This window comes from Brassica napus, chromosome A3, assembly GCF_020379485.1.
Source record: "Brassica napus cultivar Da-Ae chromosome A3, Da-Ae, whole genome shotgun sequence".
In the NCBI taxonomy this organism is placed as follows: Eukaryota; Viridiplantae; Streptophyta; class Magnoliopsida; order Brassicales; family Brassicaceae; genus Brassica; species Brassica napus.
The window spans coordinates 22,184,185-22,207,407 of NC_063436.1; the positions used below are offsets into that span (position 1 = coordinate 22,184,185).

At 34.3% G+C, this 23,223-nt stretch overlaps 3 protein-coding genes and 1 pseudogene across 7 annotated transcripts; 1 reads left to right on the forward strand and 3 right to left on the reverse strand.

Moving 5' to 3' along the window:
* Positions 1-569: 569 nt before the first annotated feature.
* LOC106439997 (protein LTV1 homolog) lies at positions 570-2,453 on the reverse strand. 5 transcript variants are annotated; one of them, XM_013881567.3, is made up of 2 exons: positions 2,340-2,453; positions 570-2,219 (listed from the first exon to the last, which is right to left on the reverse strand). In XM_013881567.3, exon 2 carries the CDS (start codon positions 2,198-2,200, stop codon positions 752-754), a length of 1,449 nt encoding a protein of 482 aa, XP_013737021.2. In that variant the 5' UTR covers positions 2,201-2,219; positions 2,340-2,453; the 3' UTR covers positions 570-751. The 5 variants fall into 5 exon arrangements, with proteins under 5 accessions (XP_013737021.2, XP_013737019.2, XP_048632693.1 ...); XM_013881565.3 differs by having other exon boundaries at positions 570-2,226; positions 2,340-2,412; XM_048776736.1 differs by having other exon boundaries at positions 570-2,221; positions 2,352-2,380.
* A 4,651-nt stretch (positions 2,454-7,104) lies between these two features.
* Positions 7,105-13,088, forward strand: LOC125607087. Its single transcript, XM_048776737.1, has 9 exons — positions 7,105-7,722; positions 8,364-8,631; positions 8,893-9,007; positions 9,079-9,203; positions 9,281-9,362; positions 9,450-9,561; positions 9,642-9,805; positions 9,874-9,994; positions 10,124-13,088. Exons 1-9 carry the CDS (start codon positions 7,423-7,425, stop codon positions 10,430-10,432), a joined length of 1,596 nt encoding a protein of 531 aa, XP_048632694.1. The 5' UTR covers positions 7,105-7,422; the 3' UTR covers positions 10,433-13,088.
* A 130-nt stretch (positions 13,089-13,218) lies between these two features.
* LOC125607088 lies at positions 13,219-16,019 on the reverse strand. The gene has a single exon (XM_048776738.1). It carries the CDS (start codon positions 15,681-15,683, stop codon positions 15,111-15,113), a length of 573 nt encoding a protein of 190 aa, XP_048632695.1. The 5' UTR covers positions 15,684-16,019; the 3' UTR covers positions 13,219-15,110.
* Positions 16,020-17,390: 1,371 nt separating this feature from the next.
* Positions 17,391-18,533, reverse strand: LOC106439998 (annotated as a pseudogene).
* Positions 18,534-23,223: the final 4,690 nt, after the last annotated feature.

Below are 23,223 nucleotides of genomic sequence, written 5' to 3' on the forward strand. Positions count from 1 at the left end.
CCCCTCATTTGCCCCCATGCAGGTGAGACTGACGACTAGGAGATTGATCGGACAGCTGGTGCTTTTAGGCGTTTTCCTTTATTTTATTTATCAGACTTATATTTATTATTTCGACGATTATTTCAGTTATTTCGACTATGGGATTTATGGATTTATTTCGTTATTTATATGAAAGTCGACTTTCAGACCTTTTTACGGATTTGAGATATGAATTGTTGATTAGTAGCACGCCGGGCTCGAGTGTTAAAGAGACGGGTGTTACAGATTAGGTGAATAATTTCTAATGATGTCGCGAAGAGTAGGTGGTGATGTCTTAATGATGTTGCATTTCTAATAGGACGATATATCATATTCATATATCAAGTTCATTAAGTTTTCTTTCACACTCAAAATAGACAAATATCAGACCAATTGGTGGCAGAGTCTGATGGCTTAACTCGAATGCTTCTGCACCTCCGGGAAAATGCAGAATATTTATAACGTTGATTGATTCGAAAAAGTTTCTTTCTAAACTCACATTATTGCTTCATCATCAATAGATCCAAGATTTTATTGTTCATGGCCACTAATTACGAAAAGAAAGGGTGTATAATAAATAAAGCCAGAACATAAGTCGTTGATAAAAAACACAACTAAACCTTTCCGCATACGAAAAGAGATTCAAAATCTTTAGAACAAAAACACAAAATATTACATGAAAATGATATAAGAAAAAACTGGTTGTTTAACACTCTCTGAGAAACGTTTAGTATTAAAGAGGAATAGAAGATGGACCAGAAACAGCAACAGCCTTCTGAGCACGCTGAGTTTCAAACCGATAAAGCTCCTTTGTCTCTTTCTTCATCTTCCTCGCTTCCCTCTTCTCTGTTTTCACAGCAGCTTTCCTCTCTTTCTTCTCCTCTTTCGTCTCTTGCCCATGAGTCTTCCTCTTAACCGGTTCAGCTTTCGGTTTCACACTGGTTTGCTCAGCTCTCCTACCGGGTAAAAACTCAACCGGAAGCTTCTCTTTCCCCTGGAGGGTAATGATCCTACTCCCACCATTCAAACTCTTTGCTTTAGCTAGTGCTTCGCTCAGCTTCTTCCTCGCTCTCTCTGGATCACAGATTAAACCAGGGTGGTTATCGAGATTCGAGTACGTTGTCACTATGGTCTCGCAATCCCACTTCTCGCTTTCGTCGCTGCTTTCTTCAACCACCTCCACAAACTCATCTTCGTTGCTGTTTACCAAATTCTCACCGTACTGTACAGACCTGCGGATGATGTACTCAAGCTCCTCTTTATCTTTCGCAGAGTCACTGTTCTTCAACAGATCCGCAGGGTTCATATACTTCTCATCAAGCTCGTAATCTTTCGGCTTCTCGTAAATAAGATCACCAACGCTCTGCGCCTTGAAGTCCTCTTCTTCTTCTCCATCATAGTCACTCTCACTTCCATACTCATTAAGCTCAAGCTGATCAAACAACTCATCAATCTGACGAGGAACTCTCGGTTTGTTCTCAGCCGCCACAGGAGGTCTAGCAAACTCCACCACCTTCTCCTCCTTATGGCTCACACCAGAACAACCCTCTCCCTCTTCCGCAAGATTAGCTCGGACAACAAAATCCTCCTCCAAATCCTCAACATCAGAACCAAACTCAGACCCATCACTGTCCTCAAGCAAAGCAGCAACTTCAGGATCAATAGCCTTCTTCACCTTAACATTAACAGTCTTGGACGCCACGCTATACATCAACTTATCATCCTCACCATCCACCACCACACCAGAGACCTTAACACGAGACGCATCATAAGCCTTGACGTCACGAGGAAGATACTCACCTTCGAACTTAGGGTTAGCGTAGAAGTTAGAACCGCCGCCAGTGTTCTTAATCTCTCTCAAATGGTCCAAGTAGTTGTACCCGTCATCAGGATAGCCTAGCTCGAGAATCTCCTTCCTCACATCAGCGGGTAAAGGGTTGTTGCTACTCGAACCCGCGAAGCTGGAGTAGCCGTAAGCCAAATCTTCTTCTCCTTCTTCAGGGGCGTCATCGAACTGTGAGTTGTCTTCAGCGAAACCGTTGATGTTCACAGGGTTCTGATCGACTCGTAGGAAGATCTTATCGCCTCCTGGTGCGTCGCTGTATAAAGGGTCTGACGTGTCGCGAGGGCAGAGCTCGAAAGTCGCCGCCTTTTTCTTGTCGATGAACTTCTTCTTCCCCATGATTGTCTGTGACTGTGAGCTACAAACTAACTAATAAAGGTGAGATCTTTGCAACTAGGGTTTGATTATCAATACGAAATCATCGAAGCTAAGCCTATAAACGATGCGAAAGCACAACTGGAGTAAGAAGAAAGATTACCTGAGAGTTTCAGAGAGAGGCGCAGAGAGAGACGATGAAACGCCTTGAAGGTATTTAGGGTTTAAGACGGACAAAACGCTGCGTTTTGAGAAAATATAATATCCACTAAAGGTAATAATCCAGTGCGGGAGAGCCCACTGAAATGATATATGCAAATAATCTTCTCCGGCTTTCTCTTGGCATGTGATGTGGTTTGAGTCTAGGTTACCACAAACTTGACGATTATCGTCATATCATCAATGAAGAAGGACACTAGCAATGTGTATTAATACTTTAAAATAACACAAGTGATAAATTTAGAATAACAAAACCATAAATGGCATTATAAGTAAGATCTATAGGAGCACACACCCATTTTGATGAATCATACGAACATTAGTTTGATTGCAGTTTACATGATTTTTATGTTCATTAGAGTCTGAATCCCTAGCCACAAACAAACAACAATATCATTTTAAAGTTTCTTCAAATTGTATGAGTTTGTAGATATATTTATGTAACTATAAGAAGTGTGTCTACTTTGGATACATAGTTTCGATTCATGAGCTGATATTAACATAACCCAAAACAATATATAACCTATTTTTACCTAAAGAACATATATTTATATTTTAATGGCATACAAGAAACAGGTTCCTTTTTAAATAAACTAGAGATTTTTTCCGCGCTTCGCGCGGATTGTGTCTTATAAATTTATTTTATTTATAATATTATTTGTCGGTTTTTTTCTTTTACATTAACTTCTTATTTTTCCAATGTTAGTTTTTCTTAATTTAAATTTATATGTTTATAATTTTTCATTTTTTCTTGTTGTAGATGGAGAATTATATTTTTTATTGATGGTTTTTTGTATGTGACATAAACTTTTTGAAATTTTAAAATAATGTTATATATAGTACGATTAACACATTAAAGAACATTATATATGTATATATTATAAGTTTGAAACATGTAAATGCTTTCTAAAGCTAAATACTTGTTCTGAGTTTACATAACTTATCGAAAGTTTTATCTGTTTTTAAATTCAAATCACAGAAAAAAATATCAAAAAGTCAGTATAGATGAGTTTTTTGGGCTTTTAAATCAACACTAAAAAATTACATGAATCAGATAACAACAGTTTTATAAACAACTGGATAAAATTTGACCGAGCCAAATATTTTCACACAATATGTTCTTTCTTTTTCAAATTGCGAAGAGCCTATAGACACAAGAAAAAAAATCATAATTTTTGTTTTCACTTATATAACATTTTTTCTCCTTTACACACGAAGTTTATTACACTACTATAAGCAATGGAGAACTCTATTCATATAAGATTCACATCTATGCATTTTGACAAAGAAGTATTTTAGCCATCTTTAGTTTCGGAATGTACCAGCTTCAGTCATATACACAATATTTTCTCTATGATTCAAATCTTACAATTTTAATATATGTGCAGATTTCTATGTGAAAAAACATGCACGTCATCTATCATTCAACCTATTACTTTTTTTCAAGTAAACACTATAATCCTCGTTTGGTTAGCTCCCAGTTTACTAAAAAATATGGATACTATTGTCAGAAAAAATATAAACACTATCAACAATAAATATTGGCACAAGACTATTTGGTTCAAAGAACATGTTCTACGTAATGCTTTTATATCATGGTTGGCTTTGCGGAGAAGACTGCCAACCAAGGATTGCTTGAGGCGTTGGGGGTTAAATGTCTCAGGAACGTGCATCCTTTGTAATCTGGAAATAGAGACTCACCATCATCTCTTCTTTGAGTGCTTTTTCTCTCGCTTGATATGGAAGCCTTTTGCTGCTGAAGTTTGGATTTCTCCTCCGGCTGATCTACACTCTGTTGCAGCCTGGATCAATCAACCTCGCATCAACGCAGATGCGCATGCTACTCCAATCATCAAGCTCTACTTTCAGTCAGCCATCTACCTGCTGTGGAAAGAGCGTAATGCTCGTGTGTTCACAGCTGTCTCCTCACTTTCATCAGTCATCCTTATCTCTCTCGACTGTATGATGCGTGACCGTCTCCTCTCTTACCCGGCAAGTTCTTCTTTCTCCTCTTCTCTACTTCTTTTTATCTTTCTTGTATAAGACCTCCTTAAGGCCTTTTTACCTTGAGTTGTTGTTGGTTGTTTTTGTTCCCTTGTTGTAATAAGTTGTTTAAAAACAATAGTGTAATCTTTCAGAAAATGATAGTCTTAACATCTGACCAAAAAAACAACAAATATTGACTTATTTATGTGAATATATATTTTATTTTAAATCATTATAGTGGACGAAGAAAACACCACAATTTGTACAACAAATTTTCTTAAATTCACCTCATCATACTCACCATTTTATTATTTTAATTACATAATTTTACATGAGCTTCTTCACCCTCCCCGGTTATTTTCTCTTTATTTATAACTACAATATAAAGTTATAAACTATAGATATTATAAATTAATAATTTATTTACCTTTGAAGTCTAATGATTAAAAATAGAAATAATTCAATATAGATATATGATTTTATTAATAAATTAACAGTTACAAATTTGAAATTTCTAGAAATATCAAAAGTTGTATGTTAGTTAATTATCTTCTAAATGACATTTATTTCTAATTCTTTTTGGATGAGAATATTTTGGCTGAGGTGGATAATCCCAAAAGCTTTGAATTTAGTTCCTTTTATATAGTAGGATAATATAATATCAAATTTTTATGTGGACTATACATTGTAGTTATTATAATTTGTTTCAAAACTATTTATTATTAAAATATATAAATATTATGGAAAATATTTATTAAAAAACTAATTCTTAAATAAAATTATAGAAAATATATCTATATTTTAATGGGATGCCAAAAAATCTCTTTCAAATATTTATATACATGTAATTATCATAGTTTTCAAAACCTTTTTAATTAAATTATATAAATATTATAAAAAACTATTTATTAAAATTATTAGGACATGACTATTTCTAAAATTATAGAAAAATTGACAAGTAAACAAATTGACTTGACAAATAATAGCATAGATATGGAGTTATTATCAATAGCTAAGCTTGATCTAATGTTATCTCATATGTCAGATACTCAATTTCTAGTGGATTTACAGAGGCAGGACTATGACTATTTTTTGGACATGTGGACTCTCGGTTGCATATTTGATGGTATGGTGAGTGCTATGCTACATTTTGCGCCACCGTTTCATAACACATTTCATATATGTCAATATTTCATACTAGTTACTCATAAGTTTTAGTGATTAGAAACCGAAAGAACCAAACAAAGTATTTTATTTTATTGGAGGAAACAGAACAACTTCTTGGAAATTATTAAAACAAATATCAAACTGAATCATACAGAAGAAAAACAGTTCTTCATCCCACTTTAGGACTCCTAAATGACTATCCAAATCTCAGCACAATCTCTATGGCCTATCAAAGTTCAGACCTATTCTAGGAAAATCTTAGGTATTTCCTATAACTACTACTCTCCATAGTTTATGTCCCTAATTGTAACTTTGTTTTACAGTCCATGTGATTGATTACTAAGACAAGCTACTTAGCTATTAAAAAGGAAAGTATTAAATCAAAAAGCAAAATTGAAGAGTTTTTAATCAAAATATACAGCATTTTTATAAATTATTTGGATTGTAAAATTGAACTCTCTGGAATGGCTTTATGAACTCGAAATGCGATATACAAGGCATGTTGGTATTTTGGGTATTGCATGTCGTTTGATATTCTAGCAGCCATAGATAAGGCCACTGAAGACAAGGTTATGTCTTGTCCATCTCGCTTGTGTTAGGCATGTTGAACTATGACCAAGACAGTATTGCTATCGGGACATTAGCAGTAGTGGAGAGAGAGGAATCGTTGTCTCCGCCTCTGCAAGAAACTCCAGTTCACGAGAATCAACGTTGATGAATGTAGCTCTTTGGATTACCACAGTTGGAGTGGGAACTGTGGATAGAGATTTCCGAGCGATTGCCCTCCTCGGAAACGGCAAAACCTTTGCCGGATACTCATTGTTGTTCAAACAGCGTCATAGGATTTTCTTATAACTACTACTCTCTATAGTTTCTGTCCCTAATTGTAAGTTTGTTTTACAATCCAGATGATTGATTACCAAGACAAGCTACTCAGCTATTAAAAAATGGGAAAATGCTAAATCAAATAGCAAAATTGACCTATTTTTAATCAAAATATACAATGGTTTTATAAACTACGGTAGAAAGATTAAAAATGGGTTAAAAGGGTTTCTAAGTTGTTGACGGATGATCAAATATAAAATGGTTGAAAATAATTAAATAAAAAATTGGGCAAAAAATAATAAATTTAAAAGCAAAGTTGAAGTATTTTTTAATCAAAACATAAAACAATTTTATAAACAATGCATACAACTGTTTATATATGTGTAAGTTATATTGTGATTTTGAAAGCAAATAAAAATAACTTGTGATCGTTCATAAACTTGACATGTGACCAGAGGCGGACTTACGGCCAATGTAGGTGGGGCACATGGCCCATACTATGTTCAAAAGTTTTTAACTGGTTAATGTTTTATTAGTTTATTTGTTGAGTCTCTTATGGATCCCCCATGCAATGTGAAATCAGTTGCTAATTTTTTTACTGATTTATTTGTTGAGTTGCGTGTGTGTATATCAAAACTATACTAAAAGGAGCAAAATAAGGCTTCTTACGGTATCCACGTCGGACAGGAAATTCCACCAATGGGAATGCATCATTTCATCCACGTCATTTATTAAGTCAATTGTTTGGGCTTTCGGTGGATTTTGTTTATTATTTGGGCTGTTATAGTCTAGCCCATTTTTTCTCTTCGCCACAAGCTGTCTCCGTCTTCTGTCGACTTAATTTTTTTCCCCGTACCTTTGCGACTTCCATCTCTTCCGTTTCTCATCTCTTCAATTTCGTCTCCACCAGTAAATCACCACTAACTGAATCCTTGATTAAGCTCATTCAATGGATTCCTTTCACCTTCTTCTCTGTTTTTCTATATATAAATCTCTTTTTCTATCTTATCTTCCCATCCAAGTTGAAAAGACTCTCAAAACTCATCCCGATGGAATCCACCGGCAACTCATCCGTCTCCGGCGATCGCAAAGCCAGCAAGAAGACCGTCGCCTCCTCTGTGACTGCGAAACCAAACGGAAAGTCCCCTGTTTCGTCTACCAATCCGATGAACCCAAACACTGTTACCGCTCTGTCCTCCGCGCATGCAAACCAAGTGATGTTCTTCAGAGATGTTTCACTCGGCCCATGCGAAGCTGAGTTGAGGTTTCGTCTGATTCACTTATGGGAGGCTCGAAATATATACACGAAAACCCTGCTTGGAAAAGAGATGCTCCTTATTGACGAAGAGGTTTGTCAACGTCTTTGGCTTTATTCTCCGAGTCTTGCTTTCGGTAGATCTTATTAATTTTTTGTGTTTCTGAATTTATATTTGTCTATTAGATTAGTTCCTCCGAGTGCTATTCTTGGTCTTGCTTTCAGTACAACGTATTAGTTTTTTCGTGCTTCTAATTTTATATTTTGCCCTGTTCGTTTCCTGAACGCTGCGGCAGCGGCAGCGACAAAAAAATAACACAGAGAACAGAAAATTAATAGAGAGATATCCCAGTGGTGAAAACAGAGGAGGAGCAAAAGATGCCGCTGGTGGCTCAAATTAATTACGGAGCATGCCGCCGTTTTATTCAGCGATCCACAATTTCCCATAGTTTCTCTTATTCCCACCATTAAAGTGATCGCCGCAACTTACGGAGGCAAAAAAATTTCAACATTCCTTTGATAATTATGATCGCTGCCGCTGCCGCAGCGTTTACGGGACGAACATGGCTTTTGTCGATTAGATTGGTTTCTCCGAGTGTTATTCTTTTTCAGTAGATTAGATTGGTTCCTATGTCTGCTCTATATATGTCGCTCTATATATGTCTGCTTAAGTTTACAAAGTAATCTGATGTATTGTTTGATTTATATTAATCGAATATTTCAATTTATTTCCAGGGAACTGTTATTCAAGGTTTTGTTCCAGCTGGTCGAGTAGGGACATTTGATCTGGTAGCTGGTTCCGTCTATAAGCTCAGGAATTTTTTCGGATCCAGGAACAAAACTCAGTTCTCGGTTGCTGATCATATCGCCATCGTCTCATTCAGTTGGAATTCTGATTTATCCGTTTTTGAGAACCCTCCGGTTCTGATTCCAGAAGACAGGTTCAGGTTCCACAGCTTCGAGGAGTTTATGGCCAACTCTGATTCCAAGGGTGATCTTTACGGTAAGTCATGTTGAACTATGGTTGGTCTTAATGCCTGCATTTTTAGTTTATAATTTATCACCTTTAGTGATTATTTTTAGTTTATAATTGAACTATGGTTGATCTTTACGGTAAGTCATGTTGAACTATGGTTGGTCTTAATGCCTGCATTTTTAGTTTATAATTTATCACCTTTAGTGATTATCATTCCGTTGAGTTTTGTTAACTATTTATAGTATTATTCTGTTGATTTTTGTTGACTGTTTAATTATTCTATCTCAGATTATGTTGGCCACATGAGGCTGGTGAATGGGCAGACTCTCACTGACCATACTGTTCTTGACGAAGTTGCCATAACTAAGAAGCGGCATCTATGTGTTCATGTTCAGACACATGAGTAAGTTTACCCATTTGTTTATTTATTTTTATTTGTGTGTTATATTTAACACATAATGTTTACATATGTAGCGGACCAGTGATGAAGCTCTATCTATGGGATAATGCCGCATCTGAGTTTTGCCAGAAATTTAAATCGTATGGAAGGACCCCACACGTTCTTTTGGTCACCACAGTGAACCCTAAACATCTTGGAGGTTAGCATTTTAATAATAAAATTTCATGCTCATATGCATAAATTAGCTGTTGTTAATCGTATAGTTTTGATTAATAGGAACCCTTTGTCTCACTTCTGTGTCATCATCTCGAGTGTTCATGGATGACGATGTTCAGCCTAGCAAGGATTACTTTGAATGGTAGGCATTTGTGTTCATCATTTTAGTATAGTTTTGATATTCAAGCGTCTTCATCTGTAACAATTTTGGGCTTCTGCCTTTTCTCAGGTTGAGCTCCAACACAGGTATTGCTAATAGGATTGCTGCTGAGGTAGTCGCAAAGCCTGAGGCAGTGACTCTTGAGGAGCTATTCTCCTACATTAAGCAGGAAGCTTCTAAGGTCAAGATTTGTTCTGTTGTTATCATTCATTTCTGTTTGCTTGGGTACTTATGAATTTTATTTTACTTTCCACAATGAAGGTTGCTTGGTTTGAATGCACAGCAACTATAGATGATGTTGTCCAGTGTTCTTCTTGGTATTACGTTTCCTGCGGTGGATGTAATAGTAAGGCAGTTAAAGGTCCTACTTCTCTGATGTGCAACAACAAGAAGTGTGAGAAGAGTGAAGTCACAGGCGTGCCTCAGTAAGTGTTGTAGTCATAGTTTCATCTACGTTTTGTCAGTACTAATAGCTAATCTTCTTTCGTTGCAGGTACCTCACGAAGATTTCTGTTTATGATAAGAGCGAGCAAGCAGTTTTTGTCATCCTTGGTAATGCCGGCAAGGAGTTGACTGGGAAACATGCAGCAGAATTGGTTGCTAATTTCTTTGAGGTAATGTTAGACCTGTTTTAAATAGCAAAAAAAATTGTATTATAGCAAATTAGTTGGAACATCACCTATTCATGCATTTAGTAAAGGTTGTATTATTTGAACTCACGTATGTTTTTACATGATTGTTAGTCTAATGAGGGAGCAGGAGCTGACCATTGCGTTCCGGTTCCACAAGCTTTACTTGATACAATAGGGCAGACACGGAAGTTCATTGTGAAAGTGTCGGACCATAACTTGAAAGGCAAGACTCATACCATAACTGTCACAAAGATACTCCCACCAGAAGCTGCACTTCCAGCAACGTCCGATGATATTCCTACGACTATGGGTGATGGATCTGCTCCTTCCAGCGGCTTTGGAGATCCTGCGGGTGATAAGGCTAGAAAAGCTGCTGATAGTCTTGAGTCAGACGATGCCAAGCGTTCCAAGAGTGGCTAATATAGCTTCAGCATATCCTCTTACTGTTTTTACGTTTATATAAAGACTTTGCCTTCTTTCAATTTTAATCTTCAGACTTTTGTCTTTTATGTTTAAGTTATTCTGATACAATTTTCGTTATATGGTTTTTACTTATCCCTTTAAGCATCTACTTATCCTAATATGATCTTTTATATGTTTTTTTTCCTATCACTTTAGGCAGTTCACTTTAGAAACATACGATTAGGAATGTTGATAACTTACGATTTTCCTTGAACTTGGGTATAAACATCTGAGAATGTATGCATAATCTATTAGTTATAATCGTATAAGCTTCACTTGCTTATGTGAGGATTTTATTTTCATGTCCCAAGTTATTTTTATGCTTTTTTTTGAGTTTTTTTATTAAGTATCAATTATAAGGATGATATTTGGCTGATTTTAGTATCAAAGAATTGAATAGAGTTATATCAGATTATTTATGAGAATATCTATTTACCATATTTGTAAAATCATTGCTTTAATAAAAGGCAAGTATTCACGAGAATCAAGCCCTTCTTATTCTCTCTACAAAAATGCTAATATGCCTTCTCTAAACACAAAAAAAAAAGTTCCATAAAAGTGTAAGTTTTTTAAATCACCTAACCCTCTCCATAAGAAGTTCCATATTCTAAGATGTTTATGTTTTATTGATCGCATACTAAGGTTTGGATCTTGGACGAAATGGGGAAACCACCTTCGACAAGCAATCTGGACACCGGAGGTAAGACAAAGAATTATTTAGCTGTTTCAAAGGAATGATTTTACATATTTAGTCTGATTGAATAAGGATCCTAGACTACTTATGCTACGTACTTTTATATCTGCGTAAGGACAAAATTACACACAGAAGGTCTTACAAATCACTTAATTTTAAATACAATTGTGTAGTATTACTTACAACACGTTTTGATGAGATGAACCCCTGGATCACAGTGCATAAACCATTACTCATTCAATAAGTATAAGTTCCTTCTATTTATATTGACCATCACCATCTGTAACAACCAATTTTTTACATTTGGCATTTTGACTTCATTTGTGGTTTTTTCCCAAAAGAAACATTGATTTCTTATTCACTTATATTACTTTTGGTATAAATAAAAATTATTAAATCTGTTATAAAATTCATTTATATGTTTATGAAACTGATCTAAAATTGTATGTGAGAAGATATACGATTTTGAAAATGTATAGTCCCGTGCAAGGGTGGAGTCGTTGACTTTTTTCCTTTATGTCTTACAATATTAGAGTTATCTCTGTCCTTTATGTAACAATCAACCAACTGATGATTAATGTGAAGTAACAATCTCTTTAAAAACAAACGTATGAAAAGAAACAATAAAAAATAAACTGCTTCCTGTTGGTTCATATACACACTACTCATCATTGTAATATTAGAGGTTGATATCTTAAGACAGTTCTCTTTTCTATGTTTGTAAAGAATCACGAAAGTGGAGTTTCTATATGTTTATTTACAATTTATATTTATGGAAACTACTAATTTATTCATCTAAGATTTATATAAAAATAATTCTCTGATTTCTATACGAAAGTGTTACTTTATTTACTTTATTTTTATTAATGTGAGATACATATATACATGCATATTATTATTTTAATTGTGATATATGAATTATTAATGTGAGGACGTCCATTCGGATCACATATGAAATCGAAAGGTGTGTATTTATTGTAAGATATACATTTTTTCCACCTAAAATGTTGTATTTGAATTTTTCTAATTATGAGTATTTCTCAGTTCGTCTAAAAAACGATCAACCAACATTCAAACCGAAACTCTATGACTGTAAGTTTATATGGATTATGATAACATTCTTTTTTGAATAACTATTTGTATAACTAAGTGGGTTTCACATTTAAATAAACAGGTGGTTGTGATATTTGCGACTCTTATGGTAAGAAACGTTACACCAGTATCTATATCTTACCTTATATCATGTTAAACTAATTTTTTTAAAACATATTAGTCAAACAAAAAAATGCACGTAAATGAGAAGGGCTATTACTAAGTTCTGATCACTGATTTATTTTAAAATAACTTCAGGCTCCCCAACTCGAAAAATCTCATCGCATCTACATTTCCTCTTCGGAAAAATGTCCACCATCTTATCTACGATTTCCATTTTCCTATCCTAAGACCTTAGTATTTGTTCTTAGTAACGATAATAACTTTCCTCTGCTTCTGCACATGAGTTATACCAAACTTTTATTCCATAACTGATCTACTTTACTCTGGACAACTACAAAAGTTTGACAAATCAAACAACATAAAAGTTGATGCGCATGAACCTCCAGCATTCCCATTGTTTTGGAAAATACAACACTCTCATTCCAAATTCTTATTATGATGTTTACTAACTTTAGGATTGCTAATTTACAGAATTTCTACTGTACTAAGAAATGCAATAGAAAATAAGCAAGAAAAAATGTGATTACTAAAAAATCTATTTTATGTCCACATATGTGTGCAACTGACTATATAGGGTGAAAACAAATAGTTTATATAATCAACCTAAAATGAAAAATAAAAAATTATAAAAATGATAAAAATAAACTCAACCTAGATAATCATATAACAATAAATAATAATAAATTTATTAAAAGATTATAATACCACACAAAATATATTTAATCTCATTTTCCGCGCATAGCGCGGACGAACACTCTAGTATAAATATAATAATTGCGTTGTACATATATATATATACGTATACTAACTAATAATTCTTATGGTAATGGTATTGATGTTATCTGTCCTTCTTTTTTCATTTTAACTTTTCGTTTTATTTTTATTTTCCATGTTTATTAGTTTTTTTGACTGATTATAATCTGTATGTTATACGTCTGTAATTTTATTAAAAATAACTTTATTTAATTAGTTTTACTCTTTTTTTGTAGAATAGAAGGCCACAAACAAATTTGAAATATAGTTAACAAGTAATGAGCTAAAAATCAAGATAATATTTAAAAATTATCTTGATTCTTGAATGACAACCATATTTGAACAACATTACCAGTAGACTAACAAATATATTTTTTTCAAAAGAAAAATCAAATAATACCTAATAGTTATGGTTCTTAAATCCATACTTTTTGTGCTTGAGCTCAAATCGGGCATTGTTCCATAATCAAATTCTAAAACACATTACAACTTTTAGTTTAAATATTTTGTTATGTTAGAAATCTAATTTGTGCCACATACCAATTTTTTCTTTAGGTCCCCCGTCCCCCCCTGTATGTGACTAAGAGAAGGTTACTGGGAAACTAATTTGTGTAGAATTTGATTTTCTTTTAATGATTGATTTTAATAGTTGTGGATTATGCAAATATATATATATATATATTCTTGATTGTAAAATTCTATCTAATTTTTATAGATTGGTACAGATTTTTCCTTGATTGTATTACTTATTTTCTATTATTTTTCTGTAAAGTATATGTATGTTTTTGCTAAAAAAATTCTAAAAACTTTCTAAAATATTTTCTTACAATATAGCATGTTTATTTGTCTCTTTATAAATAATATGTATCCATTAATCATGAAAACATCATTAAAATATTTTCTTCCAATATACACATGTTTATGTTTGTTTGAATCTCGCGCACAGTCCCACGGATTCTCCATCCACATGAGAAGCAAACAAAGATTTTGAATTTTATGAATCGGAAAGGGTCTTAAGATATAGAACATTGAAAATAGCCTAAATTCTAAGTCACTTATGCCATGTACAAACTCTGAAACCTATTCTTGTCTTAAAATTCTCAAAAAGCCAAATACAAAAGAGTTAATAGAGAGAGAGGGAAGAATGACCATAATATACCACCAATATTACTACTATCCGAGAGCTTTGTATGAAAACGGGTTTTGGCATGAGGACAAAAGGCTCTGTACACATTAGAGAGAGAGCTATTCAGTAAGAGGATGAGGTTTTATGCTCTCTTAGTGAGGCGGCATAACATCTTCTTCTTCTTCTTCTTCTGACATGATGGTCTCTCCTCCAAACTCATTCATTAGCTTCATGAAACAATGATCAAGCTCTTCTTTGTCCAGTTCTCCTTCATATTCATCTCCATCCATCAGCATCTGGAGACAACAAACCCAATTATTCTCAAAGATTGTCTCTCAACTCCATAACAAAATAACATTATAATAGGAAACAAAAACAATACTTACATCTTCGATTGTGGGAAACCTTAATCCTCCATAAGGATTTGGAGAGTTGTTAAGCAAAAACTGCCCATCAACTTCAAAAGGAGGAGGAGCTTGAGGTATCATCAATACATCTTCAGTCTGATCAGCAGATACACGTTGCCTTCCAATTTGCACAGTCCCTTCTCTCTGATTACGAGCCGTAACGCCACTCCGAGATCGAGCTATTGTTCGAGGCATAGATGATGTATGAGACTTGCACATCATCATCAGCTCATCAACACGCTTCTTCAATCTCTTTGCTTTATCCTGCGCCTCATCAATCTTACACAGTATCTCGCCTATGAGATCATCAGAACAATGCGACTCAGAAACAAAACAATCATCATCTTCCTTGCCCGTAGCTTTTCGCCCTGTCTCACCAGGAACAGGACACTGAGGTTTAAGAGTTGTTGTTGGCTTCCTCTTTTCTGAAACACACAAAGTTTACATTAGAAGAACATTGTAGTCACAACTAAAGAAAGATTCAAACTGTGGCATACCGGCATAAGAGAAAACGTTATGGTTGGAGATGTAAGCAGAAACATCTGTTGTCTCTTCCACACGTCTCCTTCTTCCTCTCTTGAAAACAACACTCTTTCTCTGAGTTTGATCATCACCATAATAAGGTTTCGACTTCTCCAAATCAAAATGTTTACTCTGATAGTAGCTTTGGACTTCTTTATCATACCCTCTTGCTTGAGACTCGATTTCCTTAACCTTGAGCTCTAACCACTTGCACCTCCACATTAATGGCTGACTAAACCTCCTCCACTCATCCGTCACCTTCTTCTTCTTTAGACCCAAAAGCTCAGTACCAATACTACAAGTCTCAGGCAATGGATAATCTTTGCTTAACATAGATTCGGCTTCATCATCATCATCATCACGAGCACACATTGAATCACGAAAAGAACTCGAAGAGGATTGACACAAACCCTCTTCTTCCTCTTGGAACTCATCATTCGGATTGTCAACTTCTTGGTCTTCCGACTGTTTTTGATTTGATTTAAGCATCATAAAGCCCCCAAAAAAAGCCTTCAGCCTTTGTTCTACTATGACCAAAACAGAATCAGACAATGAGATTGAAAAACAAAACCAGACAGTGAGAGTAAACCCATGTAAGACAAAAGCTTTTAGTATTTTTTTTCATTGGTATCTAATTTGATCTTTACTGATTCAAAAGCCTAAAGTTATTCAATCATATAACAAATAAAAAGGAATTTCACTGGTAAATTTATCAGAAGCTAAAGTGAATCAGTGATCTTAGAAAATATAAAACATGCCCAGCAGCGATTCTAATGAATCAGACTCTGTTAGCGTGAATCCAAAATTTATTGGTGAGCCTTAAACCCTAAACCCTGAGAGAAAGACAGAGAGTAAGAAAGATAAGATTATTCACCAAACTGTTCCGAGAATTGACTGGCCGGTTCTCTCAGATCGCTTTAGTCGAATCTAAAAGACGTTTTAATCTCCACACGAGCTGTTGTAAAAATAAATATTTCACTCTTTTTTTTTCTTGGTCAATGATTTTATATGATTCTCGAAAATATCATAATTGTTTATATTTCATTTAATCTTTGAAAGCAATTAACAATATGTTCTCACGCCAGATTAGTTGCAAAACAAAACTTTTGCTCCAAGTTATTGGATTTTCATTTTTATTAACTTGCACTAATTAAACATAAACAAAAACATTGTGATCCTCATGGAAAATTTGTACTACCTTTGTTTCATAATAAATGTTATTTTAACATAAAAATATTATTTTAGAATTTCGATGCAAATTATAATTATTTTTAATTGAATATTAATTGAAAACTGTATTAATTTTATAAACAACTTAAATATATTTCAATCATTTTTTTTAATCTGTATAAAAAATACCAGAGTGATACTTATTAAGAAACGGAAGGAGTATAAAATAAGTTGTTACATAATACAGAGGTATGAAATTAACGTTGCTTAGAAAATATTCGTTTTTGTTGCCTTTGTCCACTTGAACTAAAGAACTGAGATCCCCTTGTCCTAATCCAATAATGCCATAAGCCGCACGTTGACTGTAGAGATCACCGGTCTCCACATTCTCACATCTGAAATGACTGTGGGATCACTTTTTTTTGTGGGATCATAATTACACATCTTCAAAATGTAAATAAGAATGTTAGATGGTTTCTATAGAATATTGAAAGATAATATGTAGATATTTCTTGTTGTCACACCTTTTATTGATCAGGACAGTGCATATCTCGCAGGCTAACGTCACAAGGTCTCGTTAATCACAGGCAGGGGCGGTCCTGTACTAACTGGGGCCACAAGCAAAAAAAATATGGGGGCCCATACAGAAACATAAAAACTTTGAAAATGAGAAGAAATTCAGTCAAAACTATTTTTTTTTCCTATTAGATCCCATTGAAATGATGATATTTTTGTTAGGACACATTTCTAACTTTATTGGCAATATTCTTTTGTACCATAAAACTTAAAAACATATATAAGAAAATTTTTTTTTTAAATGGGGGCCCAGAAAATTTGGGGGCCCAAGGCCGGTGCTTCATCTCGCTGTGCCGAGGGACGCCCCTGATCACAGGTTATATACAAAAGAATCCGATAACACATTTTCATTCTGAGCTACTCATCATAGGTTTTGGTTCTATATATCACGAATTCAGATTTAAATTGATTGATTATCAACTGTTCAAAAAAAAAATTTGATTGATCATCAAATGTTGAATAAAGATTATTCCATTAAACTTTTTATCATCCAATTTAATTCCACTGTACATTTTTTAAAAAAGAATTTGACCACAACCCAAAACTGAATTGCTCTTCAAATCTCTAAATCGATTCCAAAACTACTCGACCTTCGTAACAAATCCACTATCCCTGAAACCGCCATTACCGGTTTCGTATAAACCTCCGACAACGAATCCACCACTATTTATCTGAATCTCCGACATGTAACTCCTCACTTCCGCCTTAATCATCTCCTGCACCACCCTCATAAATTCACCTCTACGTCCTTCTTCACTCTCCTCTACATTAATAATCTTCATCTGACTCTCAAACCGCGGAAACAGCAACGAGCTGTTCCTCGACTCCTGACTGACGTCAGCTCCGGGAAGTGACAGTGACAGGCTCAGCGACGTCGCCGGATCCTCCTCCGACGATGACATTTCCACCGGCGACGGCACCGTGAATCCGCCGGAAACCGGCATTGGTTTAAAAAGCTGAGCAGCAACCGGAGACGGAATCGTGCTGCAGTCACTGTCGCCGGTGGGACTCTCAGGGCTCATGTACAATCCAGTGTCCACCAGAGGAGCAGATTCAGAGCTCACCGATCTCCTCTTCTTCCGCCGATCCCCCTCCGCCGTCACCACAACGAGATCACAGTCTCCTCCTCCTCCTCCGCCTACGAATTTTCGCTTAAGCGTCGAGTTCCAGTGGTTCTTCACGGCGTTGTCCGTGCGTCCGTTGAGAAGACGAGCGATCGTGGCCCATCTGTTGCCGAACTTAGCGCGAGCGGAGAGGATCGTCTCGTCTTCCTCCGGGGAGAAGGGACGGTGCTCAACCTCCGGAGATAACTGATTGCACCACCGTAACCGGCACGATTTACCGGATCGGCCTGGAATCGATTTGCTGATGGCCGACCAGTTCCTCGGCCCGTATTTCTCCACCATCCTCCGTAGCTGCTCGTCTTCTTCTTCGCTCCACGGACCTTTTACACGATCCGCCATTGATTCAGAGGAGATAGGGGAGCGAAGGAAGAAGAAGGTCGAGAAAGGTATTTATACAGAGAAAGTTAAAACGTAACCGGTAACTGGTTGAGTCGGTGGAGAAAGTCATGGGTCCCATGGGCACCGCTTCTTCCACGCAAGCGGTTTTGGAAGTTTTGTTGGGTACAGCTGTAGATATACACGTGTCGTGATCTTGCTGCGTCTATGTCTCTGTTTTCTGTTACGTTATTGAGCGTGCAAAAGCAAGAGAGGAGTGAGGTCACGCGAGTGAGGAACGCGTGGGGTAATGTGGGAAGTTAAAGCGACAAAATCACGGAAACCTTTTTTTTTTTTTTTTTTTTTTGTCATCTGAATTTATTAAATGGGACAAAGCCCAAGAGACTAAGCCCAACAACTTTACAAAAAGCCCAAACAGTAAACGGACCAACGGAACAAAGAGAAAAACCCAAAAAGATGGGCCAACCAAAGAAAACAAATATGGGCCGACAGCCCATAGAGTAAACCGTCGAGGAGAGAAGAACACGTCACCCACCGCGTGTGCGTTCGCCCGGCGATGCATGCACACGTGTCAAGATGAATGTCCGCTGTCGTCCACCGGAAGCAAGGAGGCGGCGCATCAGAACTCCGCCGCTAGCGGAAAACCTACAAGGAAAGCTCTGATACTCCCTCCGTTTCATATTGTAAGTAGTTTTAGGGAAATTTTTTTGTTTCAAAATGTAAGTAGTTCTCATATTTCTAGATAACTTTTACATTTATTGAGTATAGTGTAACCAATCAAATTAAATAAACTTATTTTTGATTGGTTAAATTATATCTAACCTATTTAATATACAATACTTTTTAAAACATAATAATTTTCTTAATCTTTGTGCTTTTAGCCAAAACTACCTACATTATAAAACGGAGGAAGTATTTGTTTTTGAACAAAAGAAAAGCTTCCGATATTATTCGGACAATGTGACGTTAAAATTTTAGAAAGTTGTTTTATTTTATTTTTATTTTGAAACTAAAATATCTGAAAATAAAGACGATAACGGTTAGGTTTGGCCGTTTGGGTAAAGACAGATCTTTATGCAGTTCTGACTTTTGACTGGCCAAGCCAACCTGTATACCTTTTTCTTTATATTTTTGAAAATACAAAACGCCTATTTTGAAATTTTAGAAAAAGTTTAAAGTAGTTGCAGTTTTGATGCATAATGGACCAGGCAATAATAATGCCAGAATAAACGCAATAAAACAAAATTGATAAATGCAGTTTTTAATAGTATAGTACTCCCTCCGTTCCTAAATGATCCATGTTTTAGAAAAATATTTTGTTTCTAAAAGATCCATATTTTATATTTTCAATGTATGTAATAATGAAAAATTGTAAATTTCAAAAACATTAATTGTGTTTACTGAATTTTGATTGGTTAAAAATCATAGAAAATAGCTAAACACAAAAAATCATACATTTATTATCAAAATTTTAAGTGTTTCTTAATAAGTGTGAAAATTCTAAAACATAGATTATTTAGAAACAAAGGGAGTACTAGTTATTTGTATTAACAAGAAATTATTTTGTGAATTTGATGAACAGTTTCCTTTTACAAAAATGGCTAAACTGATTACCGAACACGCGTGATAATTGTCACAATTTATTTTCACATACTTTTTCCATTTCAAATTAGATGTTGTTTAAAATTTTCATACAAGTTTTTTAAAAAATAATTATTCAGTTTTATTTATATTTAATTATTTAAATTGCACAATGTTAATTATTTATTAATTTAATTTGAGACAAAATAAATAAATTAATGTAAAACTGCATAAAAGTTGTGTTAGAAATTTTACTCAATAATGACATTAATTTAAAACATAGAAAGTAATATATATATATATATATATATATATACACGGCATAGGAAACTTCACCTCGTTCATAATTCTAATTAATACTCCCTCCGTTTTTTAATATAAGTCGTTTTAGAGAAAAAAATTTGTTCCAAATTATATGTCGTTTTCGGTTTTCTATGTAAAATTTATTACTAATTAATGTTGTCTGACCAATGATAATATATCTTCTACTTTTTTATTGGTTGAATTGTGGCTAGATAAATAATTAATGATGTTTTTGTTTAGAAAATATAAGAAATTAATGATTTTCTTAATCTATGTGCATAACTGTAAAACGACTTATATTTAAAAACGGAGAAAATATTATATTTCATAAACTTGTTATAATTTTTTTTTCTTTTGTCGGAAATCCAAACATTGTTAATGACGAAGCACAAATCGAACCGGACGACAGTAGTTACGGCCGCTCCTTTTATCATCAGAGCCGATTCGTTATGATTTTTACCAAAAAACTTGTTACATAGAAACGGCCACAAAATATAAAAGTAAATGGTCGGAAATTTTTAAAGAAACTAAAGTTTAGTGATATGGCGTAAACGACAAAGAGAGTTTGCCCAATAAGAATGCGAAATCATCGCTTACCATCTAAAAATCTTCTTAAAGAATTGATGCAAAGTCCAGGCTGTAATCCTCAACAAACAACCAACTGTCATCCACTGGACAAACTGCCACGTGTCATTTAGAACTATTTTGATAAAGGTGTGTAACTGTCTCTAGCGTTATTAGTAACGCTCTTTAGTCCACAACGTCATCTGCACCTTCCCCCAACCTTCCCTTGAACGGTTTCACAACTATTGACCATTAGTAAGTATTCTTTTCTTTAAACATATCCTTTTCCGTTTTCTTATGTCAAATTAGTTACAAACAATAGATTCATTGTCAATCATAGACGTATCAACCCATTTATGATACAGTATAATAATTGATTTTTGTACTAACCTTGATATATGCATGAACAAGAGGAATAAAGTCATAAACAGGAAAAATCTACTGAAATATTCGTGTATAGTACCGAAATTTCTGGTTGTAGCATTTATTTGATTTATATACATCTTTTCAGCTTTTAAATTACTTGGACCGTTCTTATAAATACCCTCTCATCGATCTATAAGTTTGCTAAAAATGTTAAATATGTTATGAAACATATATAATTTGGAATTATTATAATTGCACGCACATCTGCTTTGTACGCCTACTTAGATTTGAAGGATGCACGTGAACATATATAATACCTCAGATGTGGAATTATTCCAATAATCGTTCTGTTGATTGAAAATATGTAATTAAATTATTGGTAACAGGTTGTTGTCAAAAGGAACAAGACGGTGCACGATGGGAATACATTATATTGCGAGACCTAATATATATTTTTGCTGTTTGTTGTTACGATCCATGCTTGTATTGTCGGGGCTGTTCAATTATTTTTTTTAATGTAGGGTTCCATTTTGCTGACATAAAATAGTTAAATATATTCGAATAAAAACAATACGGTTTAGCTACCAGAAAGATAACACATGCGGTCGTAAGTCGGTGTCTGATAGAGGGAATAACAAATGTTGACTGAGTTATTGTGTTGTTCTGATTAATAGACAAATCCGAATTCCGTATAGATTTGTTTGACGTTTTGTGAATTTATGTATGAATTAAAAGTATAAAAATCACGTATGCGTAAATATGTTGGCCATATCTTTATCTTGCACTTTGTGATTTAATTCTTGGAACGAAAACTATAAGGAGAATCTTCATATTATCATAGCTTGGAGCAATTGCAGCTGGATGTATATACAAATAATATATCAGGAAATTGATTCTTGTCATACTTGAACATATCATACGGTAGAAAGAATTATGAAGCCGAAGCCAATATAGAGAGGAATACCAAATGTTAGCAAAAAAAAAGTAAAAAAAAAATATAGAGATGAATGAATATATATATACTTCATTATTAAAACTCTTACTGAATTTTAAAAACGTTTTAGATACTTTAAAAAAGCTTTTTAAATAGACGATGATAATTCCTAATAGTTTTTATAGTTTTGATGATGTATGTTTTGTCATCAAGATCAACGGTTTTCTAAAACACACAGAATTCAAGACTTCATATAGATCTTTATTATTAATATTTTTCTTACGAATTAAAATACATACAATTTGATTTGTTTTTTTTTTTTCAATAGTAGAAGTTATACATGATCAAGTGTCCCACCCTTGTTCTTTTCCCATCGTCTACTAGTTCGAATTTGATTCTGCTCCCTCACAATGTTAAAGGACACCTAGGCCATGGAAAATGTACAAATTGTGACTAAAATACAACCATTGTAGCATCACCGAGTTATTTTACTAATCAAGATGATGTAGTTTTATGAAAGTAACAAAAAAATCTTCTCTTCTTCCATTTTTTTGCCAAGATTAGTTTCTTGACAGAAAAATAAGGCTCGTTCGCTTACATATGCAAAGGATCTAAGGGGTGTTGTTTTGGGGTTATACTCATTACTCATAAACTAAAAGAGATCTAGGGCTAGAAAAGGTGAAAGTAGGTTAGAGAATGGAACACATGAGATAACTCAGCCCCATTATATATTTGATAAAATTTTCAATATACACGTTATATCAAGTCATTGGAGATGTAACTAAATCAGGGATTTAGAATTTTCTTTCATTTTGTGTAGCCTTTGGAAGAAAATTTTACCCAAATTAAATACCATATCCTAAAATAAACCTTTTTTTAAAACATGCAAAAATGCATTTTACAAAAAAAACTTGTAAAAATGGAACTGAAACAATATCCACTAACGTACACTCTATTTTCGGTTAATACGCACTTCTAAAATACATATCCAATAACAAGAGAAAATAATAGTGGATAATAAACGAACCTTCCTCTCAAGCTGTTTTCCATCATCAAAATTCAAAAAGTATGCTGAAAA

Excerpts from the sequence above, each read along its gene's own strand:
- LOC125607088 (XM_048776738.1), bottom strand. The coding sequence starts at position 15,683 with ATGATGCTTAAATCAAATCAAAAACAGTCGGAAGACCAAGAAGTTGAC.
- LOC125607087 (XM_048776737.1), top strand. The coding sequence starts at position 7,423 with ATGGAATCCACCGGCAACTCATCCGTCTCCGGCGATCGCAAAGCCAGC. Across the intron at positions 9,204-9,280 it reads GAACCCTAAACATCTTGGAG|GAACCCTTTGTCTCACTTCT; the intron begins GTTAGCATTTTA and ends TTTGATTAATAG. Across the intron at positions 9,995-10,123 it reads TGGTTGCTAATTTCTTTGAG|TCTAATGAGGGAGCAGGAGC; the intron begins GTAATGTTAGAC and ends CATGATTGTTAG.
- LOC106439997 (XM_013881567.3), bottom strand. The coding sequence starts at position 2,200 with ATGGGGAAGAAGAAGTTCATCGACAAGAAAAAGGCGGCGACTTTCGAG.